Below are 21,422 nucleotides of genomic sequence, written 5' to 3' on the forward strand. Positions count from 1 at the left end.
TTTAAAAATTGAGGCTTCACTCCAGATGCAAGTGATGTGGAGTGGTGGGGCGCATGGTTGAATAAAGTGGGCCCACCGGGCTTTTTTAGACAGACAGACCTGGAATCTCATATATGAACTTTTCATATTTACACAAACAACTAAGGAAAGCTGGTATATATGAAACACACGGGGAGATTTGTCTAAACCGGTGTAAAGTAGAACTGGCTTAGTTGTCCATAGCAACCAATCAGATTCCACCTTTCATTTTTCAGACTTCCTTTGGAAGGTGAAAGGTGGGATCTGATTGGTTGCTATGGGTAACTAAACCAGATTTCCTTTACCCCATGCACATGACAACAGGTGACATATCCACGGTGTACCACCCCGTCCGATAACTAGATATCTGATGAGGGGTGATTTAGGAAGCACCAGTCATGGTTACAGACTGCTGAATCCTCCTCTCCCCATGACTGAAGCTCCACTTACATCTGATATGAGAAAAATGGGGCCAGAACTTCCATGCAGTGCCTGTGACTGCTGCTTCTGCTAGGTAAGGGAGCGTTCACACCAGCGTGTTTTTACATGACTGTAAACTATCGCACCCAGAAATGAATTACATGAAAAATCCCGCCGAGCCCTGACAGGCAGCAGGCACGGCCAGTGAGCCCGGGGTCCTAGCACGTGCGGTAGCGCCCCCTCCCCTGCAGTGACGGATGCCCCCATATGTATCCAGGAGCTGATGAATAGAAGGTGGGCACACTCCTCCCCCGTGTCTGCAGACATGGCCTGGGTGGAGACAGTCGGCATGAATGAGTGGGATGTGCTCCCTACCTTAATGACTGATGCCGGTGGGAGGAGGAGGCAGCAGACTGTCTTATCAGACCCCATCAGCTCCTGCCGTCCCTGTCGCCGCTGCTGTCACACAATCATGTCGCCGATCACGTCCAGCTGCCTGTCTGATCCCACATGTACCATGCTCACGGGCTGTGCACTCTGGAGACTGCAGTATTTGTTAATCACACCCAGATGTAGCAGAGCTGTGTTTGTAATTTGAGCATCAGGATATATACAAGGTAGTAAGCGGGTTCCCTGCACAATCCAAGCCTATGTACAGTATCATACAGGAGGCAGCCCTATGGCTTGATGACAGGGACAGTGTGTCCCTCAGTGATTAACCCTTCCAGTGCTGGCAGCCCAGCAACAATGCCTTCATGTCAATGCAGAGAACAGAGCAGTGATTCATCATCATCCAGAATGCTGCTGCCTGGCTTACATAAGGGCAGCCTGTCCTCAGCACTTTCCTCTTTATCTGCAATCAATGGAAATGGAGGGTAAACAGTGATCTGCAGATAGAGGTAAGTGGCCTAATCACATCCACCAACCCTACTAGCCTGGGGGTAGTGAGGACACAGATAGGGACTGGGAATGAGAGACATCATACAGCAGGGATCCCATATGGATGGTGGAGACACAGGGGCTGAGAACTCTGCACAGACATAAAGGGCATTGTGTGGGAGGGAAGAAGTCATCCAGAAGACAATCCAATGGCAAGTCAGGATACATGCAGGAGGACATCTGTGGACACTGGCATACTTCTCAGGAGATGTGATGGAAGGCTGGTGCATTGATCTATCTATAGCAGGCACTGGGAGCATTCTGTCCATAATAGGGATCTCCTTATCTGATGATAGGATCAGAAGATCATTACTGACTGTCTCCTCAAACACATAGACATGGCCCCACTAGCCAGCAGCTACCTATGTGTATCCCACTAGACGGGAGGATTTAGGCAAAGCTCGTGTAGTGAAAAAAACAGGAGGAGGGGTGCTGGGGAAGAAATAAAGGAAACGGAAGCCAAGCTAAAGAGTAATAGTAGCAGCAGCAGCAGAGGGACTCTTGTGGTCAGTCCTGTCCTCATATACTCCAGCAGAAGGACCTTGCTGTGATCAGCCCTGTCTTCATCCATCCAGCAGCACAGAGACTCTCCTGATATCATCCCTACACTCCAGCAGCAGCACCACCAGAGGGACCCCCCTGAGATCAGACCACACTTTGTACACTCCAAAACAGCACCACCAGAGGGACCCCCCTGAGATCAGACCAGACTTTGTACACTCCAGAAGCAGCACCACCAGAGGGACCCCCCTGCAATGTGACACTATCCTCATACACTCCTGTAGCAGCACCAGGAGAGGGATTCTCCTGACATCAGCGTTGCCTTCATATACTCAATAGCGGCAGCAGAGGACCTTCCTGAGATCTATCCCTATCTTCATACGCAGCACCAGTAGTGGGACCTTCCTGAGATCAGACCAGCAGAGGGACCCCCCTGAGATCAGACCAGACTTTATATACTCCAGCAGAGAGACCCCCTGAGATCAGCCCTGTCTTCATACACTCAATAACAGCTGCAGAAGGACCTTCCTGAGCTCTGACCCTATCCTCAAACACTCCAGTAGCAGCACCAGCAGAGGGTTTCTCCTGAGGTCAGACTTGTACTCGTTGACTCCTGCAGCAGCACCAGTAGTGGGACCTTTCTGAGGTCCGCAGCAGCACCAGCAAAATATCCCTCCTGAAGTCAGCAGTAGCATCAGCAGAGGAACCCTCTTGAGATCATCTTCATTCCTCCCAGACTCCTGCGGCAGCACCAGCAGAAGGATCCTCCTGAGGTCGGCAGAAACACCAGCAGAGGAACTCTACTAAGATCAGCGCTTGTTCTCATATATTCCAGAACCTGCCCCAGAAGAGAGACCTTCCTCAGATCAAGCCTTGTTCTCATTATAGATTACGCTCTGGCAGCAAAGGTACCCAGCTGTGATCAGCCCATGTCCTCACAATCTGTCTACAGCTTCACCTCTGGGACCCCCTTGTGATCAGCCCCTGACCTCACACACTCCAGCAGTAGCAACCTTGGTATGATTAGCCCTTGACCTCATACACTCCAGCAGCAACACCGACCGAGGAACCCTCCTGGAAACAGCTTCTGTCATCTCCAGCATTGCACACTGGCAGGGAACTAAGCAAGCTCTGACTCCTGATCTTCTGCAGACTGGACCTATTGGGACAATGAACTTCTGCCTGACCAGTAGATTGCCTCTGCCAATGCGTGCCAGCTCCCCTGGGATTACCACACTCAGTGCATGGATAGTTATATTTGCAACTTTTTTGGACATGTCAGTAGGATCCTCATTCTTGACAGGTAAGGAATGATGCACATGGCACATATACAGTGCACAGGTTGTCACTGTAAATTTATTGCAGGTCTATATATGGTCTTCTGGGTGACACCTTCTGCATCTCCAGCACTGTGCATAGGAATAAGACAGGTGCCTACAGGTCATTGCAGTAGAGATTTGGTCTGCATACCCCTCTTTAATGTAAGGAGGGGATACTTTATACAGTGCAGGATATAGTTACATATGTGCAGGCAGGTGGACCCCTGTCCCTGCTGGAAGAACATACCTTACTGACACCTGGTACATAATAAGGCTCTTCTGTACTGCAGTCTAGCAGGGTTGAGTTTCAAAAAAAGGTGATGCCAAATGTAGATAATGCTGAACTGATCATAGGACAAGGGAGGAGTAGTGAAGGGTTGGTTGTTATGGGGTACATGCATCCTTAGTGCTTCTTTTGAAAAATGAGCCTTTAGATAAAGATAGCTCAAGATGTCTCATGTCAGTAGATCACCTTTGTCCACAATCCCCTGTCTTTCAACTACATATAACGATATATGAACAAGGAGCGACATGTAATAACTGGAGACACATTTTTTTCTTTTACAGGATGTGATTTTTTTACCCTCAAGTAATTGAAAGTTGTTGTAGATCAGTCAACTTCTCCCAGTTATTACAGACATACAGGTTGTGCTCCTGGAGTAGACAACTGCAGCACACACAGCACCCTGTGTAGTCATCTTATGTGTAATAATAGTATAACATGTTACCACTCAAATATGGCCTTTGTGAGGGTCCAGACTTAGGAGCAGATGATGTTTCATGGATGAAGAACTTTAGAAGATGTGTCTTCAGGTTTCTCATAACCATATAGTAAAACATGAGCTTTCTACAAGTAAGTGCTGGACATCTGGTGTCACATTGCAACAATTCTAGGGGTATTAAAAGGAGCTGTATGTAGGAGTACACGAGAAGATGCTAGGGAAATTTACATATAATCATTTTCATTATTTTGGTTTCTTCTTCAAGGTTCTGTGGCTAAATGTGAAAATGAAGGAGAGGCCCTACAAATTCCATTCATCACTGACAACCCCTGCATCTCTTGTGTGTGCCTGGTAAGTGTAAGATATATCACTTTATTATTGGCCACAGTATGTTCTAAGCCCAACACCATGTTCTGGACAGACTGTGCTGTATGGAGTTTATAGCATCTACAAGAATACTAAAAAATAACATAAAGTAATAATAATAATAAAAAGTACATATGCTGCAAATTAATAAAATATTCTATCCACTTATCCATGCAGTATATTGCATTTCAGTTTATTTTAATCCAGTATATTTATGTTTTTATTATGTTAATTGACATTTATAATAGTATTAAACATAGTAATAATTCAGTACCAATAGCTTGCCTTTGTCCTGAAATTGCGTAGGAGCAGGTTATAATAACTTTTCCAGATATTGTATCTGTTTTTCTAGACTTCATGTAAATCTACTATGTGTCTGCATGTAGTGTAGTCATGATGGGACTAGTCAGATTTAACCATAGTGATAGGGAATGGAGATTGCTATCTGGAGACTGGTGTAAATAAGGTTCTGGTAAGACAATATAGCTCCAGGCTGTGTCTTGTGCTTTATCCTTATGTAAGCTGTGGACATGTCTTTCAGACGTCATTTAAATAAATTAATCAATTCCATTGCTAATGATCTGAGGACAAGCCCTATGGGATCTAACAATCTTGTGCACACTGATATATATATTTTTAGATTTTATTGGTAATTTACTAAGCTATTTGATTGTCCTATTTTATTTGTTTGTAAGCTTGCAAAAAAAATGGTCCTTGTTTCCTTGTGTTTGATGATGTCTTGACATCTAAAATCCTGCTGCTGGTTACTGATACTCCTATCGGAATGACTAGTTGTGTTTTCCCTTGAATTGATAGCCTAAGAGTATCTCTTTTTAACTTTCTAGTTTTTTTTTTTTGTATTCTTAGAGGAATACAGGTGTTTGTTAATGTTGCAGCCCAAATTTCCGGTTTATGACATCTGCAAAAAAAAAAAAAGATTTCATGTGATTTCCATAATGCACTGCCCTTGCTCTAGATATTAGTATGTTTAGTATTGTATTGTCTTGGTCATTTTGGTAAATCATGTGACATTTTACTCATCCCTGTTGTTTATGCTGAGCATGTACCTTAATATGACAGAATAGCAGAAATTAGATTATAATCACATGACAGTAGATTATATCTCATACAATAATGTTTTAAATTGAAAAATAAAATAAAACCAGCCTGCCAGCAATTGATTATGCATGAATGAATAGAGCTTTGTGTCCTGTAACAGGTAGTTGTGTAGTCATTTAGTTGTATAGAAGTGAGGCCATGTTCACAAAGTGCAAGAGAATTTAACAAAATTCAGGAGAGAATTTAACAAAAAAAAAAAAAAGCAAAAAATATATCTAAACGCTGGGTGTGGATGGGGCCCTATGCTGCCCATTATCCTTGTCTTCTTGTAGGATCCTCCTGGTTTTGGCAAAAAAATGCACTATATTGTTGTACGTGCTGATAGAAGAGACAACCGCTGATACAAATCTCCATAGGTTGAGAAACTCAAGGTTTTTCTGAAAAGTACAGTTTTTTATGCGCCTTGCAGTTGTTGTTTACTGCCATGACCAAATGTGCTGCTTTACTAAAAGGTGGGTCAAAAAACAACTCTATTTTGACACTTGATTCATAGAAATTAGAAGGATCAGCTAATGGTTCAGTCATTAGCAGTTTTGACAACACATACTGCAATAGAAACACCCTTAGGCATCGTTCATACTAGTGCTTGTCTTTATGATGTTTGACATTTACTTTCCTCATGAATGTGGAAGCAACTGATTCAATTCATTCTCTGGGATGCGAACTGATGTGGATTCAGTTCAATCAAGATGGACTGAAAAAAATGCAAGAGCCATTTTGGGTCCTCAAGATAGAATCGGCGGTACCATCTTGAATTTGTCGTGATGAAGCGTGAACACAGTCATTGCCATTACAGTTAGGGGTTTGCTTATTCATAGTGATTGTTCGCAGATCAAAACATTCAGATAGGTATCCAGTTGTTGTTTGGGGCACTTGGAGATTACTTTGTCCAGTCTTCGAGAAATACAGGAGGACATGAAGTAAAAACTGAAGAACAGTTTACAGCCCTTATTTCTCATATTAGTTCCTATCGGCAGCTGATTTAGTTTGAATTGAACTAGCTTTAGGCCCATTGGGTGACATTTTTAAATTAGGGGAAAGGTTGAAAAAAGAAACTACAATCATATTCCAGCTCTCAATTGAACTACTTGTCCATTATTATTATTTTTTTTTACAGTTTTTATATCATACTTCCCACCTTTATGGATAGTCAAAGAGACAGTTATAGGTCCTCATGGTCCACTTTTTTACGTCTCTTTGTACTACTGACTAGGTCTTCATTTACACTCCACTACAAAAGCAGTCTGAATATAAACATGTTAAGGGTCCAAAATGGCATCAAATAACAATATCATAAACATAGAAACATAGAATGTGTCGGCAGATAAGAACCATTTGGCCCAATATACTGAATACACAAACTGTGGGTCTAATACGGTTTGGGGTTATGGCACATTTATTATGGAAGATATTATTACCATTTACAAATCAGGTGGAGCAATGAGGTACAGAGGTTCTTAGGTCAAAAAGTAGGGACCCTCCCTCCAAGAAGGACACGTGTGAGATATTCATATACTACAGTATTTCCCCAACAGATGGCAGGAGTAAGTTTTTTGTAGCAGGTGATGAAAGGTAAATACCTAGTAAGAAATCTAATCTATGTAGCTGTTCTAAAGGACAAAGCATTTTTTAAGAAGTATTCACCTTGAGTTTAGGCACCAGAACAATTTCCACTTTATACAATGTCTATCAATGGCATTTATCTACTTTTTATGATTGAATAAACACATTTGTGAAACTTGGCAGTATATGTATTGAGTGATAGGCTTTATTTTTTTGATAAGAATAGAATTATATAAACTGACCTTGAGTTTTACCCTATTGTATTTGGGCATTACTTGCCAAGGCTTGTCGGGCTATGGTTTCCCGACATATACCCACCTCTCTGTATCCAGTCGCATTGCAAAAAATGTCCAAAACACATGGCATGATCATTTATCATTGTGTGAAACCAATCATCTATTTATATTACATATTCTTCTAGTCAAACTACAAAGCTTAAAGCGGTTCTCTGGGAATGATTAAATATGGCCTCCTAGCATATGAGCAGGACTGGTTGCCTCCATTTGCAGAGCTGCCTTGGGGGGTGAGGGAACGGGGCCTCACTACACACTACACTGCTCTACAATAGACGGTAATGATGTGTCTGCCTGTGATATGCCATCATGGCTGAGCAGCCTGACAGGAGAACTCACCAATATGTGGTATATGCAAGAGCCAGAGTGCAGAGAAGGTCCACCCCGTAGGCAGCTCTGCAAGTGCAGGCAACCAGTCCTGCTCACATTCTAGGACAGGTTGATGGCAGCAATTTTAAATAATTTCTGGAGAACCCCTTTAACCTAATATCCATATCAAATGCTATACAATATAAAAGATTTTTGACAGTATTCAATTGGTATTATTTTCAAATGAGATAATAGGTTAAAGATAATATGGTACTAAAAAAAAGTTGTGGAAGAAATATTCAGAATATAATGGAATTGACCTTTGACACACGTATTTTCTAGAGGTAGTTGCACAAATCCAATTTTACCAACCTTTCAATACATTATTTGCACCATCAAATTATAGTCTGTTTGATAGGTCTCCATCACATGACAATTCCCATTCCTCTTTGTACAACTGTTATAGCTCTGTTAAGTTGCATTAGAACTGGGAGCAGACAGCAGATTGCAAGTCCAGCACCTTGACTCTTGGAACATTGGGCCAGATTTATCATGACTGACAGCTCACTCCACTTTAACATATGGCTAAAGTCAGTTTTAGCCAAGTCAGATTTATGATCGGCCCTTTAACACTGTAATAAATGTGGTTTGACGGTAGCAGTTTATCCATCTGTAAGCAGCTTTACAAAAGTCGCACATCTTTACGAAAAAGTTGCACGTTTTTATGAAAAAGTCGCATGTTCTATTAAAAAGTCTCATAAGATAAGCATGGTCCTCACTGGAGTGAAATTGCGACTTTTTTGCGACTTTTTAAATAGTCCCAATAGTAAATCTGTCTAGAGATTCATTTACATAAGAAGACACGCCCACTTTCAGAAAACTGGCGAGCATAGTGCAGAGCAGAAATTTGTGCGCAGTTTTAGCGTTTGGGACTTTTTTTGGGACTTTTTCACTCCATTATTCTGACCTGAGCTAATGATAAATCTGACCCATTGTTTTTAGGTCATTCTCTTGCTGACTGCATCAGGTTTTCTTCTAATATTTCTATGTAATTTAATTTGCAGCATTTGTCTTACCATTTACTTTTACCCAGAAGGGGAATTATGTGCCTCCTGGGGTGTGCAGTTTTTTTTACAGTGCTTCTCAGTATTTTTATGACTGAAAAATCAAATTTGTTTCTCATCTGTCCATAGAAACATTTTATTTTAAATTTCAGTGACTTTCATGATGGCTATATGTAGGTTATTGTGTTTAACAGTGGTTTACTTTACCACTTTCCCGAAATGCAAATACCTACAGTAGCCTGTAGTTGTACATGTAATCTTGGTCATCTCAGTCACTGAAGTGATCATTGATCTCCCTCAACAACTGCCAACTTTGGTCATACATGTTTTTTAAAAGATACACAGTTCTAGGTTGATTTCTTGTATCCAATCCCTCAAATATACTTTTCAAAAACCATGTGCTATTTTCTTTTGTCGTCACTATGTTTTGCTGTAGTTCTTTATCAGCAATTTAATTTCTAGACGAGGTGCTTGTTTACCCACTTTTCAAAGAAATGAATAGGATACTTAAAACCAGCCAAATGCTCATATTCTACTTGAGACGGAAAAAAAGTTAGAAGCAGAAGTGTCATAGGAGATCTCCATCATTACCTTTTCTTAAAGGGGTATTCCCATCATAATGATCACTGTTAAATCTGTTAATCATCTGACAGTGATCATTTTCGTAAATAGATTTGATTAACTAATTCCCACTGTTTAGGAGAAAATTTATCCCCACTTACCTCATTGTTGTCATTGGGTCTCTCCTGGTTACGGCCACCGCTCTTCTCCAGAATCCTGGTGGCCATGCTTGCGCAGAAGACTCCTTTTCTCGGGAGTCACCATGCGCGATGGTGACTTCTTCTTCGCCAGAATAGTACAGAGCCGCGAACACCGGCTCTGTACTATACTGGCTAGGAAGAAGTCACCATGGCGCATGCGCGGCGGCGTGCGCATTCAGTCCAGCGCACAGCCCGGCCGGGAGAAGACTTCAGTCAAGATGAAGCCCGCCCCCAAACAGAATCCAGGAAGTGAAGCACTGGCTGCAGGTAAGTATGAAAATGTGAAGTGGGATAACCTCTTTAAGTACTATGGACTGGCAGCCATATTGTCCAGTAAGTGCTGGTATTGTCTATGCCAAACATTCTTGAAGGTGACCATGCCAATGTCCATAATAGAATGTTTAGTATATTGGTAGCTAGACAGCTACCCAGTCTCACTCGGGCAATGTGTAGTAGGGTTTTAGGTAGAGATAAGAAAATATCTTGAGATTTGTTTCTGGTCCAATTAACACAAACTGGTCAGATTCAATTCAGTCCAAATAAATTTGACCCAAATCAAAAGTGTACCAATTGCCTTGAAAAGTTATGTATGATATTCTGTGGTCTCCTCGGACTGAATCCAAGCAAGTTCAAGCTCTTTAACCCCAAGACAGTATTAGTTATATCGAAGTCGCAGCAGCATATGAGATTATGTGTAAGCAGATAGTATTGAGTTTTGACAAACAGCCTGTTTAAAAACACAATGTACTATTAGATTTTTTAAATAAAAAAAACCTATCCCTTTTGGTCTTCTTGTGGCCAGCATTTTGAGTGACAACATTTCCAATTTTTGGTGAAATTCATAAGAAATTAGTTTTTTTTCCCCGAATCGATTTGTTAATCTCTATTTGTAAGTGTTCATTAGGAGTCTGAGGGGCGGCTAATGAAAATTTGCAATGAAAAAGTCTGATTTTTCTCTTTAAATGCTTTTGCCCTACTTTTCAGGACATTTCAATATAAATATAAATAAAAAGAGAGGCTTCGATAGTGAGTAGGTATGACTAGGAACAAGACCCAGCAACTATAGCTCCTATAGTACATACAGTGTGTTATTTAATTGTGGCTTTGCCTTCCTAGAAGAAGGCAAAAGAATGTAACAAGACTCTGTGCCTCACAAGCGTATTATTACAGCACGTAGTTACTTTCAAATGAAAGCTCGCCTCCTTTCCCTTAAAGTTGAAACTTGGTGCTTAAGCAAGTACTTTCACTTTATTGCCTCCAATTATGCTGTGCTACGCCAGGCCCAAAAATAGTACAACTTGTAATAGATTTCAGCGGAGGATGGGTTACAAGTGAAGATGTCATAACAATACTTGACAGGTGACCCTGATTTCTATGTGCTGAGTGCGTATTATAAAAATGCCTGGGTATACTGTCACCTATAGATGTAGCAGAGTTAAAGGGGTTCTTCAGGAGGTAAGAAAATGAAAATACTTAAAGGGGTTCAAGTGAACAAAGCTTAGCTGCGCCCAGGCCAGTGATACCAGTCGTGATGTCACTGGGCCTAACAGCGAGAAGGCCGCGGCGCCCCCGCCGATCAGATGCTGATGTTATCAGTTTAAAAAAACTGCAGAATCCCTTTAAATATTGCTTAAATATATAAATATATTCTCAAATACCTTTTATTATTTATAATGGCTCGTTTTGTCTGGGGAGCAATCATCAGGGGAAACAAAATGGCCTCTGTCCTATTAGTTCACACAAAACCTGTCCTGATCACACATGAGGACAAGTTACTTTACAACACTGAGCTAATCAGCTGCCTCATCCTCCTCTCTGCTCTGCTTGTCTGGGATTATGATCCTGAATACAGATGATAAGAACTTTAGCTGAATCCTTGTAGGAATTGAGTCCATGAGGAGACATGAAGTACAGAGAGGACAGACTGTGGTAATGTGTTGCTGTGGTAATGGAGACTGTAAACAACTGCTGCTGCTCATTAGCCACACCTCACCCTCCTCTCATATCTCCTCATCATCTTCATTCCCACAGATATTCACCTGTATTCAGGATCATGATTCCTGACAAGCAGAGCAGCGAGTAGTATGAGGCAGCACTATTGCTTATTGTGATGAAGTAACTTGTCCTCCTGTGTGATTAGGACAGGTTTTGTGTGTACTGATAGGACAGCGGCCATTTTATTTCTCCTAATGATTGATCCCTACACAACACAAGCCATTCTAAGTAATGAAAGGTATTTGTGAATATATTTATTATAAAATAATATTTAAGTATTTTCATTTATTTTTTTATTCCTGGAGAACCCTTTTAACACACACGCTTGGTGAGTTATCACATTTAGTTAATGCGTTATGACTGTGACTGTTAACTTTGCTACATCTGTACCTTAGAGTCTATCTATCTATCTATCTCCTATCTACAGTATCTATCTATCTATTTATTTATCTTTAACTATCTATCTAATTTTGAAAAATTTCACGGCACTCCCAAAAAAAGTAAATTAAAAGTATGTTCTTTAATCACCAAACAACAACGTTTCAGTCCTCTTACTGGGACCTTTCTCAAGCTGTGACCATCTATCTGTCTATCTATCTATCTATCTATCTATCTATCTACCTATCATATAATAAAGAAATCCACAGCATTCCCAGATGATTAAAAAGCATAACAACTTTTTATTCACCAGATGGTCATTGCTTGAGAATGGTCCTGTGAGAGGACTAAAACATCACATTTGTTCACATGGGTGAATAAAAGTTGTTATACTTTTTTATCACCTGGGAATGCTGTGGATTTCTTCACTATATACAAACAATAATTGTACATCGAGATCTGTGAACGCTGGCACCCTATCTTCCAAGGTTTTGTTCTGGTTTGATTCAATTTGTTCAACTTGATTCCATCTATCTATCTATCTATCTATCTATCTATCTATCTATCTATTTGATACATAGAAACATAGAATGTGTCGGCAGATAAGAACCATTTTGCCTATCCAGTCTGCCCAATAATTTGCACACACCCCACAGAAGCACATTCCCTGTTTACACCAAGGGATGTGCTGATGATGAGTGAACGTTTTATTGTTTATTGTTCGTTCGCTGAAAGGGAACAATCATTCATATGAAAGGTCCTTTAGTCCCACTGTCACGGATGGTGTTGCAGAAAACAAGAAGTAACAAATAAAGATCCGACTGACTTGATCCCAAACTAAGGAACAAAAGGGTGAGCCCTATTAAAACCCTATAGCTCTCCCTGACTGCTCAGCCCAAGCAAAGATCTCTGTGATAGAAAGTTGCATGTCCACGTACCTAGACTGAGTGACACCTGAAAACCCTATAATAGTGAGGGGACATGACCACCGGCTCCCTGCACTTAATACGGAGGGAGTCAGGGTCAGCTGGAATCAAGCCAACAGGAAAATACAAATAAAGGGATAGACTTATCTCAGAAACCAGCAGTAGCAAACTTCTAGCAGTGAGCACAATCCAGGAAGTAGTATAAACTGCAAAGTGAGGCAGTATGGGAGGGGATATAAAGGGAGGCAATCACTGCTAATAGATGACAGCTGGGAGAGGGAGAAGAGATGTCAAAGCAAAACCAAAACCAAAACAGAAGAACATCATGCAGGAGGTACTGAAGAACGTCTGTCAGAACTTCTCAGATATCTGGCGGTGACAAATCCACTCTGGACATAGAAAAAGTTAGCTAATGCCATTGGCAATATCTTTCTCGCTTTCTACATCTGTGGAGACCCACGTATGACTACTTACCTCCATGTATTGATCAGTGGCAGTGACAGTAAAGATGGCTTTACACTTCGCAATTGTCTGGTCGATAATCCGGAACAAAAGTTAGTACAAATTCTAATTCTCGATATTCGTCCCGTGTAAAGGTGCCACGGATCACCCAATGAACGAGCAGTATGCTCGTTCATCAGGCAAACTCGTCGTTTATGCAGCACATTTATAATTTCTTGGCAGCAGATCATGATGTGTGCCCAGAAACAATGAATCTGTATGAGGATAAGCAGTAGCCATCTCTTGTCCCCATACAGTGATTGCTGCCTGTAAATGTAAACCTCCACTGATCATCAGAGGTGGTAAGGAACTGTCCCTTCCAGATAATTGCCTACTCAGTCGGCGTGTGTAAATATGAGTAAGAGATTTGTCCACATGAGCTTATAAAGCCAAGAGCTATTTTACCTGATTCCACCATAAATATGCATGTTCAGAGTACGGAATAAGCCACTTCCATCTGTTGTTGGGTAGCAGGGGCAGACTGACCATAGACCCCACAGGCTCTAAGATATTTTGTGCTGTACTAAGAAACCCGTCTACTTCTGTTGTCCCTGCCTATTGGTTTTGCCCCACCTTCTATCAACCTGCATCTGCCTACGACATGGGGCCCGCTTAGGTTTTTTCTAGGGCCACTTTAAGTTCCCAGTCCTCCCCTGTTGGGTAGAGTCAGTAAGATATGACTTACTGGTCAATCCCAAGAAAATGGTGGGTTCAGCCCACTTATATCTATGGCTGCCTCAAGCTGTTGAACAATGTGTTTGGTGCTGGAGTAGTGATAGAACTGGTGACAACTTTCATAGATGTGTGTAATGACATGACCTCTAAGTGGGCTTCTACCTCTGGTCTCTGCCACCTTTCTAGGACATAAAGGGGCTAGGGGAACATGACATGGTGTGTCCTTGGGACTGCCTGAATTTATTACTGCTCATACCCTCTTGGTTCAGGCTAGGTTACAAAGGAGGTGGATATGTTCTTTTTTATGCCGGTTAACTGTCTCATGAATGTACACGTCTGTACTTAATTAAATAGCACTTCAGTATAAAGTTAAAAGAACTATTTTTTTGGTGGGTGGAAATAAAATAGAAGGACGCTAAAAAAATATTTAATTGAAATAAGAGCCATTTGAGAACTCATGTCATGCTGTTCTTTGGCCGTCTGAACTATAAATGAGCATGTAGTTTAATATACGCAAACATAGTTCAGCACGCTCAGTTCTGGAATTAGATTACTTGCTTCTTAATCACTACCAACATTATCACTGCAGTAGGGGCGTCATTCACTTTTTGGTTGCAAACATTTTAGGTCAGTGTAAGAGCCCATGTATTATGGGGAAAGTCTCGCTGCCCCTGATTTCTAATGTCGGTGGAAACATCAACTGTTGACATTTTGTATTTTGCATAGATTTCTGATGACCATTTACCTCCCCCTATAGAAATACCACCCCAATAGTGATGTCAAGAAATGCTTGTATATTGCAACGGTAGCCGTATTTATGCAGCTAAAGGGGTTGTTCAATTTTAGAGACCCCAAGTGAAACTGATGGGAGTAGAATTCAGAATACATTTTTAAGAATATATTTGTTTTTAATTTTCTTACATTTTGCCGTAGGACTGTTTGCTGGTACCATTATGATTATCCCCATCATTTTTGTCCTTATTTTCAGACTACATATATCCATTCCTAACATTTACATAGACCTTAGGTTCTTTGTGGTAGATCTGACCAAACACAGTGGACCAAGGGTTCATGCACACAACCATATATATGTGTCTGCCTTCGATCAGCATTTTTTGCTTAATTTCTATGGGGCTAGAAAAAATGTGGACAGCACAAATGTGGACAGTCATCTATGTACTGTCCAAATTCATGTGGCCATTCCGTAAATTATAGAACATCCTATTCTTGTCCATTTTGCAGACAAGAATAGCCAGTTCTACAATACAGCCTGTAGAAAGTGCAGAATGCACACGGCTGGTATCCATATTTTTCGTACCGCAAAACAGTAATAGTCGTGTGCATGAGCCCTTAATGGAAATCAGTGGTGACAAGGAAGCATTGTTTGAACAAGATGTATTTTCCCGTCCAATATTATTACCTTTTCAGACATGTCATCTACTCACTTCCCCCCCTTATACTTAGCTAAATAGCACACATGTTGAGGAGAGCCATGCATGTTAATGGGGGTATTGTCTATTTCAATTATCATAGTAACAAAGTATGAACAATTATGGAGAAGGAATGTGTAAAGGTGCTACCGATCACCTCTACATAAACATTCATTGGGTGAAAGCATAGTATATGGGCAGCAGATTTTGCTGCTCAAAGCAATGTAGGCCCAAGCAATCGCTGTAAAAGCAGCTCTCACCTCCTCTGATATCGTGAACGAGCGGTTTGTTCCCAATAATAACCTGCTGGATTGGCCCATGTCAAGAGGCCATTGAGCTGGGTAAGACATCCATCCAGGTTAGCCTATCCTGCAACGTTGATTTAGAGGAGTTTTGCTAAATGGAGTAATATACTTTAGTTTCAACATACAGTGGTCCCTCAAGTTACAATATTAATTGGTTCCAGGACGACCATTGTATGTTGAAACCAGGTGGTCTGCTATATAATTACCAGAATTTTTTGCTTTGCCCCATAAAAAAACCTGCAACAATTTATTATTTTATTATTTTCTAATCAACAACTATTAGAATTGAAGTTTGTAAAGATCTGATCATCTATCCTCAGTCCCCTGAAGTTGGGACAAACTGCTAAGTAGGGATGAACATCTTCAATCCTTACAGGAAGGGTAATACTAGACGACAGCGAGGGCTTAGCCACCGAGAGGTGGGGTCGCCCCTTTCGGGGCGGGTGCTCCGCCTGTAGGCAGGGGTACATTGAGTACATTAAGTGATGTATTAGGGATTTCCCCCCCCCCCCCTCATCTATCCCCAGACCTAACCTCTCTTTCACCATCTGGCCAGGTCTACAGTCATCTAACTGTAAGTTGCCGTTATTTTTGATATATCGGACTGTACTATCCTGGATACGTCAAAAGTAAGGCCTTATCCTAAAATTATATTTAGATGGGGTAATATTTTAACCAATGATAGTAAAAGTTATGTTTTAGATGAAAAGTAATTTCTCTCTGTGATATATGAAACCATTGTAAGTTTAGTAATTGGTTCCAAAGCCCCAAAATGTCATCCAAGATAAGATAATTTTGTGATGATCGAAGAAAAATAAGCAGATAAAACCAGTCCTTACATATAACAGTAAGGAATAGCTACCAACTAGTATCAAATACAGATATTTTACTAGAGAAGTAGCTTTGATTGGTTGGGTCTGGGTCTGAGACATTTTACGTTGAGTCTGGTTTCAACTTACGATGGGTCTGAAAAGACCATTGTATGTTGAAAATATTGTATCCTGAGGCCATTGTATCTTGAGGGATCACTGTATAAAAAAACGGAGAATCGACCAATTGCACTAGTAACATATTATGTAGAAAACTAAGGAACAGTAAGTTGATGTTGAAGTAATGATCCATGATGCGTCATAAAATAGCGTTCAATCATGCAGGATTATAATAGGAAGTATGCTGTAATGTCATAGAATTGCTGATTGAGTATGTTGGCTTCAGCGTTTCCTAGGGCACTCCCATGCACTGGACACATGCTATTCCTTCCCGGACTTCAACAAGCATAGTAATGTATCCTAAATTAACAGGATCCAATATTCAAAACAGTGATTTCTTCTGGCAAGTGCCTTGTATTTCAGCTGCTGTTGATACTTCCCCATCTGTAGTTACACTGCAGGCTGCAATTCATCTAAAATATGTGGTGAAAGTGTTCTTGGGCGCACACATTCACATATGCTCTCCAGTGGTAACAAAAATCAGCAGAGCTGTAAGAAAAATTGTAATGTACCAAAGCCAGTAATGAAGGAAGCCAGGAAGAGGAAACCATGTATGCAACTTTACAAATGGCCTTGTACAGTCTTAAATGTTAGCCTGGATTTACACACAGATTAACATTTAATATAATTAGATCATCAGTCTGAGTTGGAATATTTTCCTAGCATGTGAACAGGTAACATTGTCGCCAATCATGGCAAAATATGTTCTTGCTGCTTACATTTTGGGGAAGATTTACTAATGCTGTCTAATATTTAGGCTAGACAGTTTAAAGAGGTGCCAGATTTTATCACAGTGGCTCATGCTGTATTAGAAATTTGGTACATTTAAAGACATGTTAACCACTTTTAAGTAACGTTACACCTCTGCAGCAAGTCCTTGAGGAGCCATTGCAGATGATGAGAATGTAGTGGCTCTGATGAGGTGTTGTATCATGGTGTACTCACTCAGGTTCAGGCTGTTGTTCCCTGGGGATCAATGCAGTATAAAGGGGGTTTGAAGAATCAGACCAGAAGTAAATGTATAAAAATCTCTATTTACTTAGTACTATAAAATATAACATCCAGCAGTATTAAATACAAAGTGCAGTTTCTGGCACCAGATGATGAGGTATGGTGGCTGGATATGTGGCAATTAAATGACACTTGCATGCACTTATGGATATAGGTGTCCACTGTGTGATAAAACTTGGAGTCAGTCTGGCCTGGATGTCTTTTAGGTGATGAGTGTACCAACTGTATTTCCCTCACCTGCAGCAGGGTCTGAAAAGCTGCAGTTTGCTGATCACTCTGCTTTAGTTTCTATGATGGAGGCAATCTCAGTTCTAGGGATCTCTATGGAGTAGTGGTCTCACAGGAGAACTGGATAAGGTCCCTTAGAGAAGGAACTCTGACGTCTGCTTCTTTCCTCCACTGTCTGGACTTGCATATCCCTTCCTGGCAGAAAGTTGGACCTGCCCACTCCCACCAATATAGGAGGAACAGGGTGGTTAACCCTGTCCCTTACAACCATATCTCATCTGCTGGTGTACAGGACAGAAAATAACATAATACATGTAGATACCCCCAGGGCACATCTATTGGTGGGATTACATTGGAATTTGTGCAATTTTGATGCACGTTGTCACATTTAAACCCTGACCCTCGTAGCTAATCCCTGCCCCTTGTCTAGTTAGGCACAGACAAAAATGTCTAAATGCTCTATTACACTGCATGATTTCAAGCCAATTATCTGAAATACGAAGGCTCCTATAATGGATGAAAGATGCCCGATTATCTGCAGCACGTCTCACTGTGTAGACAGGGATGTGCTGCCAATAGTGTAATCAGTCTGGTGCAAACAAGCGCCAATACATGTGTTATTTTCCATTGGCGCTCTCACTGCCAGAAGATCGGGCAGTGTAATACCACTCTTAAGCACATAAACGTGATGCAAGGCATGTATGCCAGTTTTGTGATACAAATTAAACCAGAACTAGTAAATCACTGTCAATATTTTCTCTTTGAGCAAAAAAATCACAGAGAAAAGATAAAAACATCCTGCACGATATAATAAATAAATATGCAGATGTCCATGGCTACATTTATGAAAAAAATAAATCACAGAAAACAAATAATAATGCACTAACACAATAGATGCAAGCATTATATATGGACTAAGCCCTCACTCTAATGATAAAATCCGAGACACTTAGCCAATATATTTTGATCAAAACATTTTGCCGGCCTACCAGCGCCAAGGTGGTATCAGTCAGGCAGATCCTACTCTAAACCTACTCTAAACTCTGCACATATAGTGTGCTGCTCCTAGTCACCTCTATGTGCATCCAGCAAGAGAGGAGGAGTACACACAGCTATATGTACCACCTAATCAAGCTCGCCTGTGGGATAGGTGGGCAAAAGTGCACAAGCATGCTAATTCCCCACATAATAGAAACGCATTCACATGTCAAGGTGCCACTCCCTCAAGTGTATACTACAAACTAAGCAAAAAGCACAGAGAAAAGATAAAAACAGATATAAAAATCCTTAACGATATGATAAATAAATATGTGGATGTCCATGACTACATTTATAAAAAAAAAAAAAAAATGGACATCTGCAAGGAAACAGCTGGAAACAGCCAAGCCATGATTCCCATAGAAGAGAATGTAGAGGGCCATTCTCCATATATGCTGTGACTGTCTGAAGCCGCCAGTTGTCACCTTACCAGAGGGGAAGCATTAAGGAGAGGATAAACCTTGAATATAACTTCTTGCATAGTTGAAGTGGTTCAGAACACATGATGGATTAGGATCATGGATTAGGTTTGAAGAGTATTTGAACCATCAACTTGGATATAGCGTGCTTCAACGTTGATGTGCTGAGAAGGATGAGATAGGTAGGTACTTCTTCATACCACATTGCTATGTGACTTCTTCAGTGAGTAGATGGGAGCATGATGAAGCCCATCAATGTCCTATTCTGAATCTCTGAGTGGTGTCATGTTCTGACATGGTAATTTAGGAGAATAAATGCCCCCAATGGTGACATTCTGACATGTATTTATTTATAAAACAACTGAAGATTGTTCGTGGATGGAGTTCCCTTTTACAGTGAGCCATTTTGATGACAAAACACTAAAGTGAAAAAATGAGCATTTTAGAGCTTGCATTGAGGGGTTTGTTCGGGGCCTCCGCTACTGATTCTGTCAAAAAGATGCAGGAGGACTTTGTATCCTGTAAAAACACATAATTCCAAATAGGAACTGAACGGACCACATCATATTCAATGGGGTTCGTTCATCTCTGTTTATGGTAGTTATGTGTTGATTCTGGCACTTTCATCTCTAAAGGAGCAGAACAATGAAAGTTCTGAACACTGGTGTGAACCCAGCCTTATTACAATCAGTCGGATTCTTGCTCCTCTACTATACTCTCAATAATGAAAGCTTTCGTTGCACTCATTTTTATTCTGCACTTAATCTACCAAATGTGAGCCCCCACGGTGGGTAGACAACAGGCCTTTGACGTCCTAGTTGCAAGGCTCCGAACACATCACCCAGACAATATGTTAAATGAAACCTCTGTGCTCACTATATTTGCTAACTTAAGTTTATTTAACTCTCATTTTGCCCTCTTCAGTTTCAGTCTTAGCATCTAAACAAAATCAGAAAATCAAAGCGAATCTCTCGGTGATGGATCTGTTTGTAAAATGAGTGGAGTGGAGAGCAATGAGTAACAGCATCCTTCAGTTCAAAGCAATAGGCGGGGAGTAAACCTTTTGTCCATAATTACAATGCAGAGTGTAAGCAAACCGTCTGCATATAGTCAAGTAATGATAGCTTTGCATAAAAGATCATTTTTCACTTAGCAGACCTGAAGCAAGAAAGGGAATCTTTCCTCCTCATGCTTGGATGACTGTTATTTTTAGTTGTTTGTGTTTTTGGACTTGCTGAGTGCTTAACTGCTAAACACATAAAAACCACTTATGCGGTTATGTTTCTATTGTATCCGTTGGTTTCAACAACCTTATGATTTTGTGAACAGTAGGTGTATTGCTAATACGCGGTGCCAAGAGAGAATATAAACTGTCGGTATTCGTAAATGTACAAAAAAATGCATACAATACTGTACATGGAAATATAATATTTCATATAAAGAATTGTTTATGAATTTCTAAAAACATTTAACTTCATGTTAATTTGCTAAATGATATTTGTTTGCGTGCTATACTCATGTTAAGAAGTTGTTTTAGGGATAATAGTAACCGTGCCCATAGTCAAGCTAATGTTCGATCGGTCATTGCTGTGATTGGGTTGGGAATATTAGCTAAGGATTATACTGGATCTGGGTTACAATTAGTGCTGAGCGAAATGGACTTCGGTTGGAATTTCAGGGAAAATTTGGTTCTGCTGAAGACTAGCTCAATAGAAGGTCTATGAGCACGTCTGGAGTCTGTCTTCAGCAGGAGGTTCTCAATGTTGTGAACCACATTCAACTTTCAGGAATTCAAAAATAGAGGAGAAAAAGTTTAAATGTGGAGTTAGGCTACTTTCACACTAGCGTTTATGCTGGATCCGGCATGGTTCAGCAAAAACGCTTCCGTTACTGATAATACAACCGCCTGCATCCGTTATGAACGGATCCGGTTGTATTTTCTTTAACATACCCAATACGAATCCGTCATGAACTACATTGAAAGTCAATGGGGGACAGATCCGTTTTCTATTGTGTCAGAGAAAATAGATCCGTCCCCATTGACTTACATTGTGGGTCATGACGGATCCGTTTTGCTCCGCATCCCAGGACGGAAAGCAAACCACAGCATGCTGCGGTTTGCTCTCCGGTATG

The 21,422-nt window shown here is 40.8% G+C and overlaps 1 protein-coding gene across 2 annotated transcripts in view; it reads left to right on the forward strand.

The window, feature by feature from the left end:
- Positions 1-1,289: 1,289 nt before the first annotated feature.
- Positions 1,290-21,422, forward strand: part of BMPER (BMP binding endothelial regulator) — a 263,513-nt gene continuing 243,380 nt past the window's right edge. Inside the window, exons 1-2 of one of the 2 annotated variants that reach the window (XM_044293999.1) lie at positions 1,290-1,337; positions 4,185-4,270. Coding sequence is in view for 1 of the 2 variants with exons in the window: in XM_044293998.1 (XP_044149933.1) it covers positions 3,049-3,181; positions 4,185-4,270 (219 nt within the window). In the remaining variant the exon portion in view is untranslated. Of the gene's footprint in view, positions 1,338-1,457; positions 3,182-4,184; positions 4,271-21,422 lie in introns of those variants that run through there. The other variant, XM_044293998.1, reaches the window with a different exon arrangement.

This window comes from Bufo gargarizans, chromosome 5 (assembly GCF_014858855.1).
Source record: "Bufo gargarizans isolate SCDJY-AF-19 chromosome 5, ASM1485885v1, whole genome shotgun sequence".
Lineage (NCBI taxonomy): Eukaryota > Metazoa > Chordata > Amphibia > Anura > Bufonidae > Bufo > Bufo gargarizans.